Source organism: Rattus rattus, chromosome 5, assembly GCF_011064425.1.
Source record: "Rattus rattus isolate New Zealand chromosome 5, Rrattus_CSIRO_v1, whole genome shotgun sequence".
Classification (NCBI taxonomy): Eukaryota; Metazoa; Chordata; class Mammalia; order Rodentia; family Muridae; genus Rattus; species Rattus rattus.
Window position 1 is genome coordinate 69,954,357 of NC_046158.1, and position 22,309 is coordinate 69,976,665.

The following is a 22,309-nucleotide window of genomic DNA, read 5'->3' on the forward strand; positions in this document are numbered from 1 at the left end:
GAAAGAAGAAGTGTAAAAAAAATAATTATATTTTGATTAAGACTTCATCTCCACCCCCTTATTTTGATATTTTTCATATACTTATATTCATATATTTTTCATATACTTATATACTTTGATTATCTTAGAAATAGGAGGAGCAGTTCAAAGACTTTTTTAGAATTTCATATTATATATCATCAGTTAAATTTAATGCTTGATGGCAAAATAAATACTAACGTATAAATATATTGACTGTGTCAACTACGGCTACATGGAGATTTATTTTAACTAATAAAGAAATCTCAAATTAATTATATAGACTTATTAATTAAATGTTATCATTGAAGATATATTTGAAAAAAATATACTACTAATTAAAATTTAATGGTTTTGTAATTGTTTTATTTTGTACTTCTGGAATTTATAAAATGCATTTGAGACAACCACCTGGCCCAGAATACATGGAGATCCTCTTGCCTTGACATCTTGAATGATGGGAGCAAAGACATGAGTCACCATAAACATCCACATTTCATTCACATAAAATGAACTTTCTCAGAGAAGCTAAGTACTAGTGAATTATCCCAGGAAGGTCACCCAATTATTCAATTATCCTTAAATGCAGACATAGTACTTTTATTGTGTCAATACAAGGAAAAAATGATGAACATAAAAACTTTCTGAGCTTAACAGAGAAATAAACTTTCTAAGTGTAACTGTGACATACTATCTCTCAAATAAAGAACAGTTGCTAATAAAAAAGCAAGAGGGTCTAGGCAGTACATTTCATGTTCCTTTATGATGGTGTTTATGAATGAAGTGAAATGTTTCGTTCAGCATATCCAGAGAGATATGTCCGTCTTTGAGTACCATCCAATGTTTAAGAGCACAAGATGCTCATTTGAGAGGGACTTGCCTCATACCAATTTCATCTCTTAAGGTTGGATCTACACTGATGAAGAATCAAATTTACATTTAGTGCACTTTCACTATCAGACTAGAAAAATAATACAAGGGCCAGAACTTTCCTAGGACCAAAACAAGACAATACTTCAGTGGATAAAATATTCAATTTCTCTACATAGAAGAACTAAAGCAATTTATAATACATAAATAGAAAATAAGGAAGAAATAATAAAATAAATGGTATATTTCTATACTAAAAAAGTGATTTCACTTGCCTTCATCCTATAATTTAACTGACATATATTGTTGTACATATATAAGTTTGTTGAATAAGGGCATTTTAATAAAATTGCATGTACTTTTTAGCCAAGTTTCTTATATTACCTCCTATTTTTTCAATTTTTTGGGATCATTATGCCTGTTCATAACCCTGGACATTTACAGTTTAGTATTCAGACATATATGCATCCATGACATGTCTCTCTATAAAATTCATAAATGAAAGAAAACATACAATATTTGTCTTTCTATGCATTCACTAATTTGCTTTAATATGAATAAAACCAGTTTTACCTATTTCTAGTATATGGAATATTTTGTGGCTTAATAAATTTCCATTGCATGCAACTATTACATTTTCTTGATGGACATCTAGTTGATTGAACAACTTTGAATTATGAAGAGTGTCACAGAAACATTTCTGAATTAAAATTAGTCTTCTCTCATATTATTAGTATACAATATCCAATGTTTTTTTAACTTACATTATTTGTGTTTGTTCAGGCTCCCAAAATTTTGAGTTGAAATGGGGATTACTAAGTTATATATTACTTAATGATTTTATTCCCAGATGAATTGCTGCCATAAATGACTATGTTTTATTCATAAATTATTAACTCCCTCATTGATATATTTTTACCTTTCAATCATTTAGTTATATCTCAGCTTCTCTATTACAATTATAATACATTTTTAAATTAATTATTTTCCTGATTAAATATTTCACAATGCTTCCGCAATGCTGAGAATTCATTTGTCCTTATTGCATCCCAATATCTAACATGTGGCCATCATGTTGTCAGTTATCATGTATTCTGGTTCTATTTAATGGAGAAATGTAAACTATATGTTTATCATGAATAGCAGTTTTCTTTAAAGTATGGTGATTGAGTTGATAAGATTTTGTCAGTTCAGATAAAATTCATGAAAACTAATTATAAGAACGAACAATTAATTGTTGTATAGTTTAAGAGACTTCAATTCATTGTCTGTGAGTCTCCTCTTTCGTAGTCTATGCATGGTGAAACTGCGTATCATAGTATGGCGTCTGTGACTTATCAGAGTAGCTTAATTATACTGGTGACAGAGAGGGAAAACATTATCTGAGGAGACATGTAGCATTTAACAGCACATCCTTCAATTTGCCACCCACTCTCAAAGCCATTTAGGCTATGAATTCATCTGTCAATAATCACTATCTACTAGTCTTTTAAAACCACATGACCCACAACTAGTCTTCAATCTTACAAAGATACTGCTTTCAGATTCAAACCATTATATGAATACTGAAAATGTCTAAGGTATGTTAATCAGCATATGGTTCACATATTTTTATCTGCTGCTTTGAAATCACAACAAAAACAAGATTTTGCTGATTTATATAGGATCTGTATTCCTTGCGATACTTTTCAGCAATTGTAATTTCTGAAGTTAACTTTAGTTGCTTGAGAACAACAAATAAAGAAACACTTGGAAATGTAGTCAGACAGAAACAGGAATAACTTCTTCTTCCACACATTCAAAATAGATACGTATAACTTTTAGTTAATACGTCAGAAATACTCTAAAACAAAATATCACACCCAGAATAATCTTCATTAATTGATATGTTAAGCATATCTCTATACAATCTCAATTTTCACAGAGGACTGATTTTGTGAAGCCCAAAATTCTGATGACTTTGACATGATTGGCAAACAAACTAGTCAATTATGCCTAAGTTATCCTTGAGATTGAAGGTACTCCATCGTGTAAATGCTCCACATTTTCTGTGTCCATTCTATCCTGAGGGACATCTGGGTTGTTTCCAGCTTGGGGTTATTATAAATAAGGCTGCTATGAACATAGTGGAGCATGTGTCTTTGTTATATGTTGGATCATCTATTGGGCATAACAGTGTCTGTATTCTCAGGCAGAACTATTTCTAATTTTCTGAATAACTGCTGGAATGATTTCCATACTCAGCTATTAAAAACAATGTCTTCATGAAATTATCAAGCAAATGGATGAATCTTGAAAATAGCATCCTGTGTCAGCATCCCAATCTCAAAAGAACACACATGCTACGTACTCACTGATAATTGAATATTAGCCAAAAACAATCTCAGATTACCCATGACACAACTCACAGACAATATAAAACCCAAGAAGAAAGAAGTTTATTCCAAAGTTTGGATATCACAGTGCTACTCAGAAAGAGGACGAAAATATTCTTAGGAAAGACAGGGAGAGAGAGAAAGATCTGCGAAGGAGACAGGACAGGGAGGAAAAAGGGTGGGATAGTTCAGATAAGGGAAGAGGGGGAAAAGTAGAGGATCAGGAATTTGAGAGGAGGTGTATAGAAGTGGGGGAGGGGAAATTGGGGTAACTACTAAAAAGTCCCAGATGCCAGGGAGCCAAGAAGTTCCCAGGACTCAGCAGGGAGGACATTAACTGAAATAAATTTTTATAAAGACTGGCAAAGGTGAAAGAGATGGACAAGAAAAAATTTTTATTAAAGAGTAATCTCCTGAATTTGTGAAACTATAGGCTGGTGAGTGAAGAAGGGATACAGAGAACAGGAAAAGAAGAATTTACAGGTAAATATCACAGTGGGGTTCATTTTTCACCAGAGTACTCTACCAGAGTGTTTTGCTAGAGGCAAAATAAGCTTCTGCCAATGATAGCATAGCACGATTGACATATTAGAGTTTAAATGGACTTAATATAAATGTGTCTATTACATTTTTTCATTGTTGTAGCAAAATCATGAAAAACAGCAATTTTAAAGGATATATTTAATTTGTTTGAAAGTTTGCAGGAATACATTGTGAAAGCATGATAGCTTGGCACTACCTGCAATAGCATGTTGATCTATCTTGCTGGCCTGCTATTCAGATTATATAGAATTAAATGAAGTCCTTGTCAAATTAAATATTAGGTATTAGATAGAAAATGAAGTATATGGTTTAGTCTTTTCCTATGGCTATGCAACTAATTATAAATAATATTAGTTTTGAAAGTTACTAAGGCCAGGAAGTACAAAATTATAACATCAGCAAAACTAGTGTTCAGTGAAATATTGTCTTCTTAGATACTGCATTTTTAACCTGAGATATGTCTCAGAAGAACATGGTTGCCTAGCTCTTTGAGGGCCTTGTTCTAAACCCTACAACTGATAATAAACAATCTTAGACCTTTCTTAAATTAAAGTTTCCTTAGATAATAGCACAGGACTCCAAACGTTTCATTAATATACTAGTGCCAGAATAAAGATTTGTCATCACATGAGTAATCTTTTTAAAATCTCATCCAATAATATTGTTTTAAAATATAACATTCCTTTCAGCACTAGCCTAACTCATTTCTACATCTTATGCATTAAGTCTATCTCCATGTGCCTCCAAAGTCTTTACAGTTATAAAACTTTTTAAAAATCCCTAATATGAAATCTCTTTTAATGCAAAAGTTTTACCTATAGGTATGTTCAATTATATATTCTAAAGTAACTCCATAGTACCATTATATAATTACACAAATAAATATTGTTGCTCCAAAAGCAAGGAACACAGTCCTAAAAATATTTTATTTAACACCAACTTAGATGATAAATAATAAATCCTACAGTTCTTTGTGCAATGCCATGGCACATAGTATCATAATACTCATTTTAGGCAGACTTCTTTGGCAATACTTATTTTGATTCTTGGTATTTATAAACCATATGATCCCTCTCCTTAGCAGAGTGCACTGATGTTCTAAAACTTTTCTTGACAGATGTCTCATGTTTCTTGACTTTCTGCTGCACTGGAGTTTATTACAACTTAAGCTTCATGTCCACAACTTGACGTTGTTAACTTTCAGAAAAACAAACTGTTACTATTGTCTAAGCTTCCAGTCCTTCTTTTTAAATATAGGTTAAGTTTTCTTTAACACCTTAATCCTCACAGTGCTAATATTCATTTACCATAGGGAAAACAATGAGGTGTCTTTTCTGCTTTTTGTGGAAGCATGTCTTCTGAATGACTTCTTACATGACTAATCTCCATTCTTTGAATTTTCTGAGGGTTTTTCTTTTCAAAAATAAATATGTAAAATAATTTTTCTTAGCCTGCTATAATTGGTGTATGGACTTACTGCTGAACAAGCTCCCTATTACTAGCTCTTTCTAAATTCTGGCTCTTTGGTTCAACAGGGCAGTTCCAGCTCAAATTCTTCTCCAAGCTCACTGAGTCTATCTTACTTCTCTCAACATCTCACTGAATTTCTTTGCTTGGACTCAAATTAACTGGTTATCTTTTCTAATCTTCTATCATCTTCTGACTCAGAAACAAACTCTCCTCCACTGTACTTCATTCATTGCCCTGATTCCCAACTCTCTCTACATGTGCTGCTCTTAAATGGCTCATCTTCTCTAAGTGCTTCCAGTGAGAATTTGGCATCTCAAGTCTCTGACTCATTCCATCAACTTTCTCTGATTGGTCACTTCATCTGCCCCTCAATTTGATATCAGTATTGGAACAAGAACATGGTTGCTTCCTTCTCCAAACTAATTTTACCTTAAAGCTTTGTACAGATGTCATGTTTTATTTCAGCCAAAGAGATTAAAAGTGTTGTGTGTCTGCATTCCATCTGGATCACACAGACGTTGGTCTTTGGCTGTGACCAGAGCAACCATGTGGCTGGATTAAACTTCTTCTCCAAAGACCTTCCATATAACTTTACAGTTTTGTATCTTGTGACAGTGATGAGTGTAATCTAATCAAGTATTAAGATCTCGTAGGGTATGTTTCATTATTTTCCAGTGTGATTTCTTTGTAAAATCCATATCTTCTGTTCCACAAATTTCACTCACTATCTTTGTAGTAAAATGATATTTCACAATCTCTTATTCTGAATTTTTGTCCAATCATTATTCTAAATTAAGTAGCTAGAAAAAGATATGCCATGACAAAAATAGATACAGTTTTTATATTTTAATTTAGTAACTTCTTATTCTAATGACACCATAAGATAAAAAAGATTGTGAGAAAAACTGCTACTAAGTTTCTTTCCCAATCTTTTCAAATGTGAAGAATCTTCTGAGAAAAAACTCTAGACTTTCATTTCCATGAACTGTTCTAATGATCTCAATGATTGTGTAATATATATATATATATATATATATATGTTATTAAATAGTTTTATGTTCCATAACTTCAGATATATTGTATCAGTTAAAGCTTACTATATATGTCTCTGTATCAGTCAGCTACTTGTTGGGCCTCTCAAAGGACAGCCATGCTAGTCTCCTATCATCAATAATAGTGTCAGGCCTTAGATTCTCCCCTTGAGATGGATACTAATTTGGAATGGTCACTGGACTTCCTTTCCCTCAGTCTCTTTTCCTTTTTTGTTCCTTTTTGTTCCGACAGGAACAATTCTGGGTCAGAGCTTTTTACTAGGGGATGGCAACCCCACTCTTGCAATGCCCTGTCTTCTACTACAGATGGACTCTACAAGTTCTCTCTCCTTTCTGCTGGGTAAGGTCCCTCCCTGGACTCCTGAGGGTCTCTTGCCTCCAAAGTCTCTGGTCCATTCTAGATGGTCCTTCTACTTCCCGCCACCCAATACTCTATATTTTCTTTCATTCTGCTGGCCCTCATGGCTTCTTTCCTGCCCCCAAAAACCTGAGACAGATGTAGACATTTATGCCCATCTAATGGTCTACAGTTCATGGAGCCTGTTAGTTGAATGAGGGAAAGGCTGGAAGGAGTTCAGGTGGAGGGTGAGCCCATAGAATGAACAGCAGTCTCAACTAACCTGGACCTCTGTGATCTCTCAGAAACTGAGCCACCAACCACATATCATATACTAGCAGGTTTGAGGTCCCTGACATATACAACAGAGGACTGCCTAGCCTGGCCTCAGTGAGAGAAGACAAGCCTAAACCTTGAGGGACTTGAGGCTCCAAGAAATACGGAGGCCTAGCATGTGTGAGAATGTGGGTGACATGTTGGGTTGGGGACATCTTCTTAGTCACAGTGCTGAGGAGGACTGGGATGAGGAATGGTAGGAGAGCAGACTGGAAGGGATGTAACAACAAAAATAAATGAAAAGAATTATCAAAATTTTATTTCTTACACAGATACCAATTCCAAAAGGGGCATGAAAAATATGAATGTTATATAGAAATTGTAAACAGACAAAAGTTCTTTAAAAAGATTAGTGTGAAGATAATAAATATATTTAGTTATGTGATGGCAGGAATCTAAAGGGCTTTGAATAGAGGCATAGAGGAGTAATATTTGTTTTAAGTATGTATCAAGGATGAAAAATTAATTAGAAATTAAATGACAAGGATGACAATTTCTTTTTCATACTCCTGTGGCTCAGAAATACATGGTTCTTAATTTCTTTTTTTTCCTTTTATTGTTTTTTTATTTACATTTCAAATGTTATTCCCTTTCCTAGTTTCCTGGACATAAACCCCTATCCCACCCCTTTCTCCTTCTTCTATGAAGATATTTCCCTCCCCATCTACCCCCCTTCCCACCCCCTGACATTCCCCTACACTGGGGTTCCAACCTTGGCAGAACCAAGGTTTCTCCTTCCATTGGTGCCTTACAAGTTCACCCTCTGCTACATATGCAGCTGAAGCCATGGGTCAGTCCATGTATAGTTTTGGGGTAGTGGTTTAGTCCCTGGGAGCTCTGGTGGTTGGCATGTTGTTCTTATGGGTATTGATGTGTAGTTTAGTTTTAGTAATGCCTCTTTTACAAATGTGAATATCCATGGGTTTGGGACATATAAATTCAGAACTGTTGTCCCATTTTTGTAAATTTTTTATTGATCAAAATGAAGCACTCTCTCTATTTCTTTTGATTACTTTTGGTTGAAAGTCTATTTTATTAGATATTGGAATGTCTACTCCAGAGAGTACTTGAATTCGTGGTCCTCCTTCCTCTCCTTCCTACAGCAAATCCTACTGGCATGAGCCAACGGGGGATGGAGAACTGGGGGTGGCCACTAACAAGTCTCAGATGCCAGGAACCCAAGAAGCTTCCAGCTCCCAATGGGGATGAGATTAGCTGAAAATCCCAGCAAAGGGGACAGGGAACCTGTAGACACAATAGCCAAAGGTTAGGCAAGGCTACTGGATGGTTGATGGGGCTACCCACTCATCTACATATTTTCAACCCAGAATGGCTCCTGACTAAAAGATGGGGTAAAGGCTGAGGGAAACTCCATCTCCAACTGCCCAACCTGGGGATCTATCTCATATACTGTCATCCAACCAAGACACTATTGCAGACACCATGAAGTGCTTGCTGACTGGAGTCTGTTATAGCTATTTCCCAAAAGATTCTACCAGAGTCTAACAAACACAGAGGTGGATGCTCACAGCTAACCACTGGACTGAACACGAGCATGAGGACCCCAATGGAGGAGCAAGCAAAAGAACTGAAGGAGTTGAAGGGGTTTGCAACCCCATAGGAAGAACAATAATATCAGACAATCAGACACCCCAGAGCTCCCAGGGAGCTACCAATGAAGAGTACACATGGAAGGACCCATGTGTCTAGCCACATATGTAACAGAGCATGGCCTTAATGGGCATGAGTAGGAAGAAAAGCCCTTGGTCTGTGAAGGCTAGATTCTGAAGTGTAGGGGAATGCCAGGGTAATGAGGTGGGAGTGGGTGGGTGAGAGGAGGTGCACCTTCACAGAAGCAAGGAGAGTAGGATTCTGATGGGGGGTTCCAGACAGGAAATTGGGAAAAGGATAATATTTGAAATGTAAATATGTATAAAATATCCAATTATAAAAACATGACTAATCCAAGTTGCTTCTTGGGTCACTTAGAACACTTTTTTTCAGCCCTTTAATCTGAGGCAATGTCAAAGGTTGTTGCTGTGTTACATTTCTTGAATGCAACAGAATGATGGATACCATTTCCCCTTGTATTCTGTTTGCCTATGTCTTTTTTATTGCCGAATTGAGTCCACTGATGTTGTTGGCTGTTTGATGGCTACTGGTGATAAATTTCTGCTATTTTGATATTGGTGGTGGTGGTGGTAGTGGTGGTGGTGGTGGTGGTGGTGGTGGTGGTGGTGGTGGTGGTGGTGGTGGTGAGAGTGTGTGTGGGGGAGAGGGGTGACTGGTGTATCTGTATCTTTGTATGTCTATGTGTGTGTGTGTTTCCATTATTTTCTTTTCACTGAATACATTTCCTGAGCTCCCTTGTAGGTAGTTCATTTCCTAGTGTTGGAGTTTCCCTTCAAGTATTTTCTGTAGTGAATTGTATTGAAATGTGTGGTTTCCTAGAGGCTGTAAGTCATCTGTTCAGGCCCTTCTAGTTTTTAGAGACTCTGTTGAGAAGCTTGGTGTTATTCTGGTAGGTTTGCCTTTGTAAGTTACTTGGTCTTTCCCCTTTTAGCTTTTGTTTATTATGTTGTGGGAAATTTTTCTTTTCTGGTCCAATATAATTTCTCTTTTCTAAGTGTCTTGTCTATTTGTAGGTGTTTCTTTCATTAGGTTGTAGAATTTTTCTTCTATAATTTCGTAGAAAATATTTTCTGATCCTTAGATTGGAGATTCTTTACCTCCTTACATTCCTAACATTCTTGGGTTAGGTCTTTCAATAGTACCCCAGATTTCATGGATGTGTGTGTTAGAACATTTTTAGCTTTAACATTTTTCAGTGATGTATCATTTTGTTCTATCTTGTATTCTATTCCTGAGTTTCTCTCTACCATTTTTTTTATTCCCTTTGTGAGGCTTGTGACTGTTTTGCCTGTTTACTTTCTTACATTGTCTATCTCCGGGATTCCCTCAGATTATATTTTCTTGCTGTTTCTAATTCCATTTTCAGATCTCTAGCCATTTTATTCATTTTCTTTACCTGTTTAATTGTATTTTTCTGTATTTTTGAGGTATTTGTTCATGTACTTTTTGAAGGTTTCTATCATTTTTAGAAGATTGGATTTGAGGTCATTTTCTTGTACTTTGGTTGTGTTTTGATATCCAGGGCTTCATGTAGTGGGACAACTATTCTCTAAAGTAGTCAAATTGTATTGACTTTTGTTGATTGTGGGTTTTTCCCTTATCATTAGGCATGCAGTTCTCACTGGATAGTCTTCTTATAGCAGAATTCTTATAGCAGAAGGAGGCATAACCTCAGAGATATTGTTATGGACTCTGTGGGTATCCTTGGGTTGGAAAATGAAACTCAGAGTGCACTACATGTTGCACGTGCACTTTGGGAAATGGTAGGAAGAAGACTGGTAGGTAGGGAGATGGATAGAGTACTGGTTGGAGGATAGAGTTACTGAGAACTGCAGGCAATTCAATGCAGTTCTTTATGCCCTGGATCACTTGGCAGGCAGAGGAAATGAGTACAGAAAGTGAATTTAACTGATGTGGCTCTCAATCAGCAGCTGTGATGAAAGTAGGTACAGAATTGACCATACGTTGGAGGTCCCAGAGGATGTCAAGCTGCTCAGGGAAGCTGGGCCTGTCCCACAGAATTAAATAGAAACAGAACACTGACAGTCGTCCTATAAGGCCACAGTAACCCTGGTATCTAAATCACCCAAGAAGTCACTTATAAAACATTATTTCATATGAACCAATTTTTCATCTGAACTTTGATTAAAACAATAATTTTATATATATTATATATATATATATTCAGATTATGTTACTGAATGGATATTTCTATAATACTTAAACTTTTTTATTAATCGAGTTTATCTGCCATGTAAGATGTGGAAATCTACCTAGAAATAATTGTGTAGTAGGAGTGAATAACAAATAATCAATAAATGCCAAGTGACTTGTGTAGTCTGAATTTGTAATTCAAACTTTGATAGCATAGATTAAATATTCCAAGAATTCAATGAATTTGTCTTCTTTGAAGAAATTGTCATTTTAGTATGAAAAGATACCTTAGGTAAAAAGAGAAGAGATTCCCTAGTTAAATATTTTATCTCTAAACAAAATTATTATATTATTTTATTAAAGGTCACACAGTATCAATCTCATAACTTTATTTTATCTATCAATCATAAGATGACAACCCAATAGAAATTTATTCTTCAAAATTGAGACACTGGGTTAGGAATTGTGAGTAGTTCTAATTTGCTATCATTCCCAACCCTACTGGAAGAATAACAGAGTAAATAACCAATACTTACCTACTCCTTTGTTAAATTCCCTTCTAAATTGTTTGTTATGAATTATATTATTCATATTAACTTTCACATTATAAAAGAAAACTAGTGTTGACAAATAATTTATTTCTACAGTAAAATTTCAAGATTTATAATTCTGTTATAGTCAAATGATTAATATCTATTATTGTACAAAACTTTTACTGAGGCATAAGCAAATATTTTCTACTTATGGAGTCAGGTTCACTCAAAGTCATTTTGTTTACAGCATCATTATTTTAGTGAGGTTCATAGAGATAAAATTCATGTTTCTCAAATAAAATTAAACTTTTAATTCATACATTACATAAAACTCTGAGAAATTGAGTTGTTAAACAATTTTGGTAAAACTAAATGATCATTCGGTTTTCTTGATAAAATTTATGAAGATATGTTTTGCTAAATGTGGCCTCAAATTATAATTCCAGTTTCAAAATAAATGTGAAACTCTATCTTTTTCCACAAATCTACAGCTGACAATTTATTCTGTCTCTTGACAGACTTATATCCAATTTCTTTGATAATTTATTGTTTACTTTCTATAAACTACCATTGAGAGTTTAAAACTGAAAACGTTATAGTCTTCTGTACTTAACTCAGCAATTAATTTAAGTTTGATTTCACATAAGCATGATCTCAGTTCATTTCCTTCAATACTCAAAAAGAACACAAAAAATTCACCCCTGTGCCTTTAGTTTAAAGACAAATGGGAGAAAAATTAAAAAAAAACATTTAAATATGTTGACATGTTCAGTTTACTTTGTAATATATCTGAGAATAATTGTAGATTGAGAAATCTAAAAATTAATTGAGTCTTCATGATCAAGTAAGAGATCCCCAGAAGGATCACATAACATGTCAGAACTTTGAAATTAGAATGTTCTAGGTGTGGAGCCATAGATATTACAAAAATTGAATACATCCAAAGTCATATGATGAACTTTCTCATCTCTTTCAACATTATTTTATTTTTGCCATCAGAATTATAGCTTTTAGTATATCCAGGCAGTATCATATTACTAGTGAGTACATGACAAAATTGAGTGTTAAAATGTACCTAACTGAATGAAAAATAATAGAGACAATAAATCAATAACCTTCATATGCTCCTCTCTCCTTTCTAGTCTATATATTTGTGAAAAATAAGGCTCATTCCCCTATGTAAAAAGCTACAGATTATTCAGCCTTTGGTTTCAGAGCCATTAGAGCAGCTACAAGGGCAATTCTGCATGAGCAGAATTAGAAACAAAAAAATGTGACATTTTCTAATCTAGTTTTTTACTCTCTTTATGATTTTCTTTTTATTTTATATGTAAAATGGTGACACATTTTTAAAAATGTATAACAGTATTTTACTAAGATTGTATACATTTTCTCCCATTCATTACTGAATTAATTTTTAGTCAAACTCTAAACACATGAAAGTGAAATAATGAGGGCTTATTATAATTTTAGCTTGATAAAATATAAAATTTCCATAGAAATAGGTATACTCTTACAATGATATTCTATCCTTCCCAGTCTCCTTGTTCCTAAGGAATTAATACTTTAGAAGGAATAGAACTAAGAAGTCTTAGTAAATCCATGTTACCAAAGAATATATTGTCACCAATATAATAATGATTATTTTACTGCCTTATGTCTAAATATAATGGAGTGGTACTTAAAGCAAAGCAAAACAGAAATTTCCACCTGTATTTGATCTTCATGAACTTAATCTTTTATTAAAAGTTATGCCTTACATGCTTCCAGCAAACACTGAGAAAATTACTTATATTGCATTTTGAGTCCCAGCTACCTCCCATTGCTCTGTGTGATTCTTGTCCTATAATATATTTCTTCTGATGATAGTAGGACTGGTAAGTACATATATAAACTACATTTTTATCATTAGCTAATTTGAAATGATAAATTCTCAAGTTAGATAAGTTCATGGGGCAACTCCATCCTGTAAAGGGGATCAAATTAATTGTGCCCAGTCTTATTGTTTTTATTGATCTACTTCCAATACTGACCAAGCATTCATTCTCAAATATTTCTTGAATGATTAAAATAAATCACTTCATATTTAATTTAATTTTGATTATTCAATAATCTCCAAAAGTATCAACACAGTCTGCTTCAAAAAAGGAAACTAAATAAACATGCAGGTGCTTCAATTTCACTTATTCTTTTTAGGGGAAGGGTTTGACTTCAGTTAATTCTCCTTTAATGTGAGTTTGATTTTTGTTGATTTGTATGTTTTTCTTTGCTTCCCTCTTAGGATTAGGCAGGGAGCAAGTAGTTCTTGTGCTTCTGAATTTCTTGGTAGGTTATAAATAACTTTTTACTTAGTCAACACTACATTGATATACTGAAAATTCTTGTGCTATTTCCCCTAATGTGGTCTTATTTAATCATAATTAGGCATCATTTGCCTGCTGTGCCCACCCTTTCTCTGACATGTCACATTTTAATCTCTATAGACAACATTTTGCATTTATATCAAAATAAGTTACCTCTTCAAAGCAGTTACCTCTATTTAAAATTTACTTACATTATATTCTAAATAGTGGAGGCAAAAAGCAGAGACTCAGAGAAGATGATGGGAAGGGAAAATTATTTATACTAGCCTTTTTTCACCCTTTGTGCATGCATCCATTATTTCACTTCCTTTGAACAGTTTTCGCTGAATTTCTACACTGATATTTTAATTCTCCTCTATATACTTTTCAGCACCTTTTAAAAAAATGGAATAATATTTGAAATGTAAATAAGAAAAACCCAATTTAAAAAAAATTGAAGAAAAGATTAAATCATAAATAAATGGACATTTTATGTATTTGTACTTCAAATTTTTCCCCTTTCTAGGTTTCCCCTTTGCAAAACCCCTATTCCAATCCCCTTTACCCTGCTTCTATGAGGGTGCTCCCCTATCCAACCAGCTCCCCCTCACCATCCTAGTCACCCCTCTCTTCTAGTTTACACTTATAGAAAAATGTCTTTCTTCTTTATAGACAACTAACACCTTTTACTCATGAAACCTTCACAGAAGTAAGGGAGATGTTCTTATAGGAAGAAAGAACTTTAGATAAATGGAATGAGTTAATGATTCAAATTAGTCAAATCATAACATATATTTCTTTTACAAAAATTACTTCAGTTAAAAACAGACATAAAATTACTAGGTATTTTTTTAAATTAATATAGTCTAAAGTAGTTATTTGTCCTGCATTCTGTATGTTGATTTTTCCTTTGAGACGAGACTTGGGTTTATACCAAATTGTAAACTCACCAGAAGACTTTTCTGTCGGACCAAGGATGAAGAAAGTTGAAGCTAGCTCCAGATGTGGGTTTTAAGTAATCCTCCAGCCACACATGACGTTGCTAGATATCTAGAGATACCAGGCTCTATGCATCCCCTGGATATCAATTACTGGATTCCCTCACAGTATCACAAGTTTTCTTGTGAAAACAAATTTGAATTTAGAAATGTTGAAACATATATTGCCTCCATTTTTCTACAATTTTCTAAGAGAAGATGACACCTTTTACTTCTACATTAGTGGGGTTATTTTTCTTGTTAATAGTAGAATTTCTGAAGAAAACTATAACTAATTTCCTCTGCTTTTGTTTTGAAGGGAGTTGAAAACAAAATTAATGAATTTTTGAAAATATTCTTTCATTTCTCACTCCCTGTATCATCTCTTCATGTATTCCTTCACACACCTCTAAATTCAGTTAAGGTATTTTTAAAATATGATTTTAATTGAAATTAAAATTTATCATTTTCTATTTTTGTTTTCATCACTTCAGCCACTCTAAGACAACCTCACTCAACCCTTCCCCCCCTTTTTTCCCTCACTCTCAATTTTGGTAACCTCTTTTTCTTTATCATTGTCACACACATAACACACACACAAACACAAGCACACATACAGGAATATATGAACAAAATGTCCATGCACATTTTTTATTTATTCCTTACACAATCCCACTTACCATATAATAATAACCCTTGTGATTTAGGTTAAATTTAGGATGTTCTAAAGATCATAATGTTAAGAATACCAATATTCTTGATCATGGCCAAACATGTCTATAGCATAGAAAGTTGGAGACTGAAGTAGAAAGATTAGAAGTTCAAGTCTAACCTAGGCCTCAGCTACCTATGTTAACACGGAGGAAAGAAGAAACATGTGAAATTAAACATTGACTTTTACAGCACTTGATTTAATATCAAGAATACCAATTCTATGAATCCGCACTAAGACCTGGTACAGTGAAGGGCAGTAAATGGGAAAAAAAGAGTGAGAGTTTTAGAACACAGTCGAACAATGCACCTTAAAATCACTTAATTTTGTTTAAAGAAACAAAATACAAATAGTAAAATCCAAGACCTTCTTCTTGAAATTTGTTAAAATTGTATTAAAAAACATAAATTTGCTCCACTACTTGGTTGAGAAATCATGGCTTAATTTATCTTACTGCGAAATAAATCATGAAGACACAGGAATAAAAAAGTTGCAGCAAGTGTCCAGGAAACATACTCAGGAGGAGAGAATGTTTTTAATTTATTTCTTTAAGTTGCAGAAATTATAAAATTTTACATTGGAACATTCTAATATATCAGCATAGGAATATTGAAAAAAAGATAAAAGATCTGAAATCTTAAAAGAACATATTTCCAGGAATTTATGCTGTGCTGGGGAGGAAAGGAAATAATATTTAATGTTTTACTAATATTTTATATATCCAATTATTAATTAGAATTATTTTATTATTTTATGATAATATATTTTCAATAGAAAGGGGAAAAGAGGAAGAACATAGAACTAATGAATTAATGAATTATTAAACAGTTAATTAAATCAATGAGTAAGTAAACAGTTTTCTTTTACTTGTTTAAAGCTCAAACAAGTATGACTTAAGAAAAATAATAGATCCTGAGGAGGGATATGAGCTTTTGTCTATGCTTTTAATTTGTCTAGCTAACAAATGTACTTAAATTGGTATGTAAGCATGTCCACTGATGTATAAAAATACCTTAAATTTATTAAATAGTATGTAGTTATATTATACTTACAATAATGACAATGACAGTCTTAATTTCTATTCTAGTTTTGATTGTTATACATACATAAAAGGTGAAGTGAACTATCGAGTAAATCATTTATATTGAAACATATATTATTCCCATGACTAAAGTAAATAGAAGGGCAGATTAGGTAAGAGATATAGGAAGAGAAAGTTTACAAGGTTACCGTCCTAGAACATGGCTTAATGCCTGCGCATCATTTTGTTAGTCAGCTATGAGCAGCATGAGGCATATCTCCAACATGTTCAAGAGCCTGACCCTTGAAATAAAAGGTCCATGCACTCTTCCATGAGAAACATAAACCAGGGATAAACGCTGAGAATACAAATCAAAATTGATAGTGAAGTAAATTTATATATGGCAGGGACAGTTGACACCAGGCAATAGTCACTTGGGGAATATTGACAGGTCTAAGAGTTACCAAATAAGCATCTACATTTCATCCTTGTGTTAGCTCCACTAATCTAAACTTATTACTCTTCATAGAATCTGCATTGTTACAGATAAAGTGGAAACAGGTCTAGAAAGAGGAATCATGGAATGCTTTGAAAATCTATACAAAATGGTTATCAAACATGAAATGTATATATTGCTTTCTGTTATTAGACAAGTAAGTGATTCCCACCAAAACTGTAGAAAACAGGTTTTACGGGGAAGGAGAGAGTCTAGAAAAACACATAAATAAATGAAAGTGAAAATGAAATGTGAAGGAGATACACTAAAAGGAACAAGAAATTTGGAACAAATAAAGGCAATGGAATACATGTTGCATAAAAACCACAGTTTAAAAGAAATTTAACCATTGGACTGAGCATGGGGACCCCAATGGAGGAGTTAGAGAAAGGACGGAAGGAGGTGAAGGAGTTTGCAACCCAATAGGAAGAACAACAGCATCACCCAACCAGACCTCCCAGAGCCATCAGGGCCTAAACCACCAACCAAAGATTACACACGGAAGTACCCATGGCTCCAGCCACATATGTAGCTCAGGATGTCATTGTCTGTCGTCAATAGGAGGAGAAGCCTTTTGTCCTGTGAAGGCTCATTTTCCCAATTTAGGGGAATGCCAGTACGTTGAGTTGGAAGTGGATGGGTGGGAGAGGGAATATCTTTATAGAAGCAGGCAGAGGAAAAATGGGAGACAAGGGAACTGGGAAAGGGGATATTTAAAATGCAAATACATAAAATATCCAATAAAAGGAAATTTAAATAAGTGAAATAACCAATGGAAATGTTCAAATAGAAAAGAACTAAGTACTACTATTATTATGCTAAGGAAACATGAAATAAAATGACTACCAGTGACACAATTGCTGTATTAATTAAAAATAAATCTATGTATTACACAGTCCTCATCAGAGAAGACTCCTCTTGTAGGAGAAGACAATAAATTGAGACGTACAACTGGACAATGTGCAGAGAATGAGACTTTTGAACACTCAACATTAAATGAAATTTCTTTATTAAACCAATCCCCTCTAGGCTCAGCATCTGTGCTGAAAAATATACAGAAAAGTTGTAAGAGTCAGAGGTAGTAAATGGTGCTAAGAAAAAACACCGTTCAAAAACAGCAGGACTGGTCCACTAGTGAAACCACACAGACTATGACAACAATTCAAGAACTATACATGATCACTCTGGACAAAATCTCATGATGGCAAAGTGTAAGTAGACAACAATTCTCCCATAACAAAGATGCTATTTCCATTTGATGACTGATGGGAAAGGGAAAATCTATTATTTCTCAAAAGATTGACATTAAGTATTTTAATTATACTCCAGGATAGGCCCCATACCCAGCAGTAGTTTAATATACATTTTGCTTTATTTTGGAATTTTGACTTGTCTGCTTGTTGATTTTGCTTCTATTTTCAATTTTTTTGAGAAAGTGAGAGAGAAAGAGATGGGGGAGAACATGAAGTTGTATGGGTTCAGAGTCAGGGATGTTCTTGGAAGAGTTGGGGGCAAGAAAGTATATGCTACATATACTAATTAAAAACAAAACAAATCAGAAAAATGGTAGGAGGCTCTCAAGAGGGCTAGAGAAGGGATACAACAGTGTGTATCAAAAGACCACCATGCAAAACATTAGTTTATATGATAACAAATAGATTAAGCATTATGAAAGCAGAAAAAGAAATTCCTGACACTATAACATTTGATCAGAATAGAACAGAATCTTTTCTCATGTAAATGTATCCAGAAAATTTAACGTGTCCGGCATTTTTTCAAATATGTAACCGTAGAGCTCCTCAACTAATTAAGTTTCATTGAAAAAAAAAGTATAAATTTTCTAATTCAGTGTTTCTACAAGCTGAGGACATTTGAAGAGACAATCTCATAAATTCACCTTAAACCAGTTAAAATTCACAAAGTCATTGTTTGTGCCAATAACCTGGAGCACACATAAAGCTACTATATATGTCTATGATATTTATAAGGAGAGTGGTCAGGGTAGCAAATCTCAGCTGAACTCATGATGAACCTTTGGAATCAGAATCACTCAAATTCTCTTTATTTTACCTTTACATAGACTGATTTGTTTCAGAGGATAATCATATAATCCTGTCACATTCCAAAGTTCATTCCTATAACACTTCTGAAGACAGTTTCAATCTATTCCTAGTACTTGAAAAAAAATTTATCATCATGGAATAAATCAAGTTAAGGGGCTAGTAACACTAAATACATATGGAAAATTATTGTGTAATATAAAAATCATTTCTTAATCCTGGAATAATTTTAGTGTTCATTTTTTTACTAGGTTGCAAAGTAAAATATTTCATAATAACTATTCTTCATATTCTCATTTTTGCTAATTATGAATGACCAAAAGTTTGAACAGTTAAGATACTAATTGTTCCTCTTGATCATAAATCTAATTTAATAGCTGTGCACTATTTAAAGATCCTATTAATAAAGCAAATTAATTATGCTTTTCTCCTAAAAATATTCTCTGACACCAAACCTTTTTTATGGCAGTCTTCATCTCTGTATTTCTTAGAGTATATATCAGGGGGTTGAACATAGGAGCAATAATAGTGTAAAACAGGGCAAAGATTTTGTCCTCAGGGTAAGTGGTAGGTGGTCTAAGATAGGAATAGATGGAAGGTCCAAAGAATAAAATAACCACAGAGATATGGGACCCACAGGTAGAAAGAGCTTTACGTCTCCCTTCTGCTGAGTAATTCCTTAATGTGAACAGTATAACTACATATGAGCCAAACAAGAGAACAAAGATTACAAAGGCAACAACTCCTGAATTGGCAACCATGAGGATACCAGTGATGTAGGTGTCAGTGCAAGCAACTTTCAGCAAAGAGAAAACTTCACAGTAGTAGTTGTCAATTTCGTTGGGGCCACAGAAGGGCAAACAGATTAGCATCATAACCTGGGGAAGGGAATGGGCAACACCACCAATCCAGGAAGCCCAGATAAGAACATGGCACCTGGGTCTGCTCATGATCACCATGTAGTGAAGAGGCCTACAGATGGCCACACAGCGGTCAAAGGCCATGGCTGTCAGAAATAAGATTTCAATCATTCCAAAGAAGTGCATGACAAATACCTGCAGTATGCAGTTGCTAAGAGATGGTTTTTCTCCTTACAAGCAGATCCCCAATCAGTTTGGGTGTCACACAGGAGGTATAGCAAATGTCCATAGAAGATAAATGACTGAGGAAATAGTACATGGGTTGATTGAAGAGAGAACTGTATCCAATTGAGAAAAGGATGAGCAGATTCCAACACAAGATGGAACAGTAGCAGAATAAGAAGAAAATGAAGCAAAGCACTTCAATATGGTGCTTGGAAGACAGCCCCATGAGGAGAAATTCTGATATGTTCTTCTGGCACTCCTTTTATTATCTCGCCCACAGCAATAATTGAGAATCTATGGGAAAAGCATTTAGGTAAAATATTTCCTATGTAATTACAACTAGGCCAGTATCATAAAACATGTATTGGAGATTATTGTAACAAAACCCAGTTGTTAATTTATAATTCAATATAAATTGCCTTGGAATTTGGAATTTAAACTTCATATTTCAAATAGTTCCTAATTGATTATCCCTAATAATATGTTCTACTAGTGATATTAAAAAAATCTTTCATTTGGTAAAATATAAATAATCATTACTATTTTCCAATAAAAAGTAAAATGTGATATTTCTGTGTGCAAAATTTTGAAACAGGTAAATCATATAATATAATGTGGGAATTACATCTTATTTATGCTTTAAGTTACATAGTTTATTGAAAAGAGTTATGTACCCTAGTAGTGTTTTCTCTCTTTCCAACATGAAATGGTGTAGCAACCTTATTATTCTCTAAAGGGAAATATTTGTGACTTTTAAAACTTTTTAAAATGAGAATTATATGACCGGTAAGAAAAATTCCATGAAATATTATTGCAGAGAGGTAGAGAAATGAAAATCATTTATTGTAGTTAATAATATATACTATGTGGTTTATCTTCTGAAGATAATTAAGAAGGTAAAGGTATAGTAACATTTAGTATCAAGATATTTAAAAAATTGTTTGCACTTCTACCTTAGAAATATGTCTACACATTAATATAAATATTATATTTAGGCAAATCTAGAGTCATTAAAAGTGTATAAAAACTTCAGGAAAAAATGTCTGTATTTCACAGATAATTTGAAGTCTACACAGTATATGCATAACCAGCAAATCTGAAGATAGCATATAATCTAAGCTTTGTAGTAAAAATATATTAGTTTGAATCTGCTTCAGAACTTAATTGTGGATTCATATGTATTTTCTATTCTGTAGCTGTACTATTAAACAGTATTTGGAAGCAATTAAAGGGGGAGAAGAGCAGGAACTATATACTTACTTTCTATATCTACTGACAAAAATTAAATGATACACAGAAGGAATTTTTACATTAACCTAAATCCTAATTTACTAACCATAGAGGACCCTTCATTGCAAACCATGTTTGTGGTATTAACCTGTACAATCTATACTTTATCATTTCAGTAATGGTGACCTGTATAGCTACTTGAAGTTCTAAATAGATAGAGCTTTAGAAAGAACTATGCATTACGCTGACTTAAAATTTTAATTTTATGTGTTTTTATTACACTAACAATAGAAGTCTGAAATGAATCACATTTGAGAATTCTTCCTAATACTTTGTCTCCTATTTAATCACTGAAATATTAGAACTTAACTTTTAAATGTATACAAGTGATAGCACCTTCACAAGACATAGTAAATGTTTCATTTCTTTAAATAAATTAGATTTAAATTTGAAATTTATGCTTTATTACTAGAGAAAATTTGTTCCATAAAGAGAATCAAATAAAAAATCTAACAATCAGAAGAACTTACAAATAACAACAGGATCCAAGCCTATTGGTTCAATATTTTTATAAAACCTGTACACCTGTATTAATAACTCAAAAAAAAAGCATAAACATTGAACACCTACCTGCACATGACTTATGGATGATATTCTGATGAGTGTCTAATACGGCACATCATGCAAATTCCCTTGTCAGTGCTCATCTTCCTGACTTGCCATGACGTGAGCATCTGAAATAAAACAGAAGAGTGTAAACCAGGCCTCACAAATTTAATTGCTCAAAACATCTTCAAGATTACATTTCTCCTTCCCACGTTGAATATTCTGCTACATTTTAAGAAGAATTTGATTTTAAATTTATGGTTTTGCAGTGCTATATTTCTTCAATAGATAAGAAAGTTATCTTTTATCTTGAAGGATAATTATTCTTCATACTTAGTCTACCAAATATTAAGGAGACCATCTCGAAAGTACCTTTTACAGAAAAATTCAAAGGTAAAAATTCACAGATACACATCAAATTCTGAAAAGAAAACAGGAGCCAAGGACAAACAAAAGAAAT

The 22,309-nt window shown here is 33.5% G+C and overlaps 1 protein-coding gene across 1 annotated transcript; it reads right to left on the reverse strand.

Moving 5' to 3' along the window:
- Positions 1-19,341: 19,341 nt before the first annotated feature.
- LOC116900886 (olfactory receptor 4P4-like) lies at positions 19,342-21,376 on the reverse strand. The gene is given in 3 exon segments (XM_032902562.1): positions 19,342-20,002; positions 20,004-20,272; positions 21,350-21,376. Coding segments are annotated over 3 exon segments (957 nt in total).
- Positions 21,377-22,309: the final 933 nt, after the last annotated feature.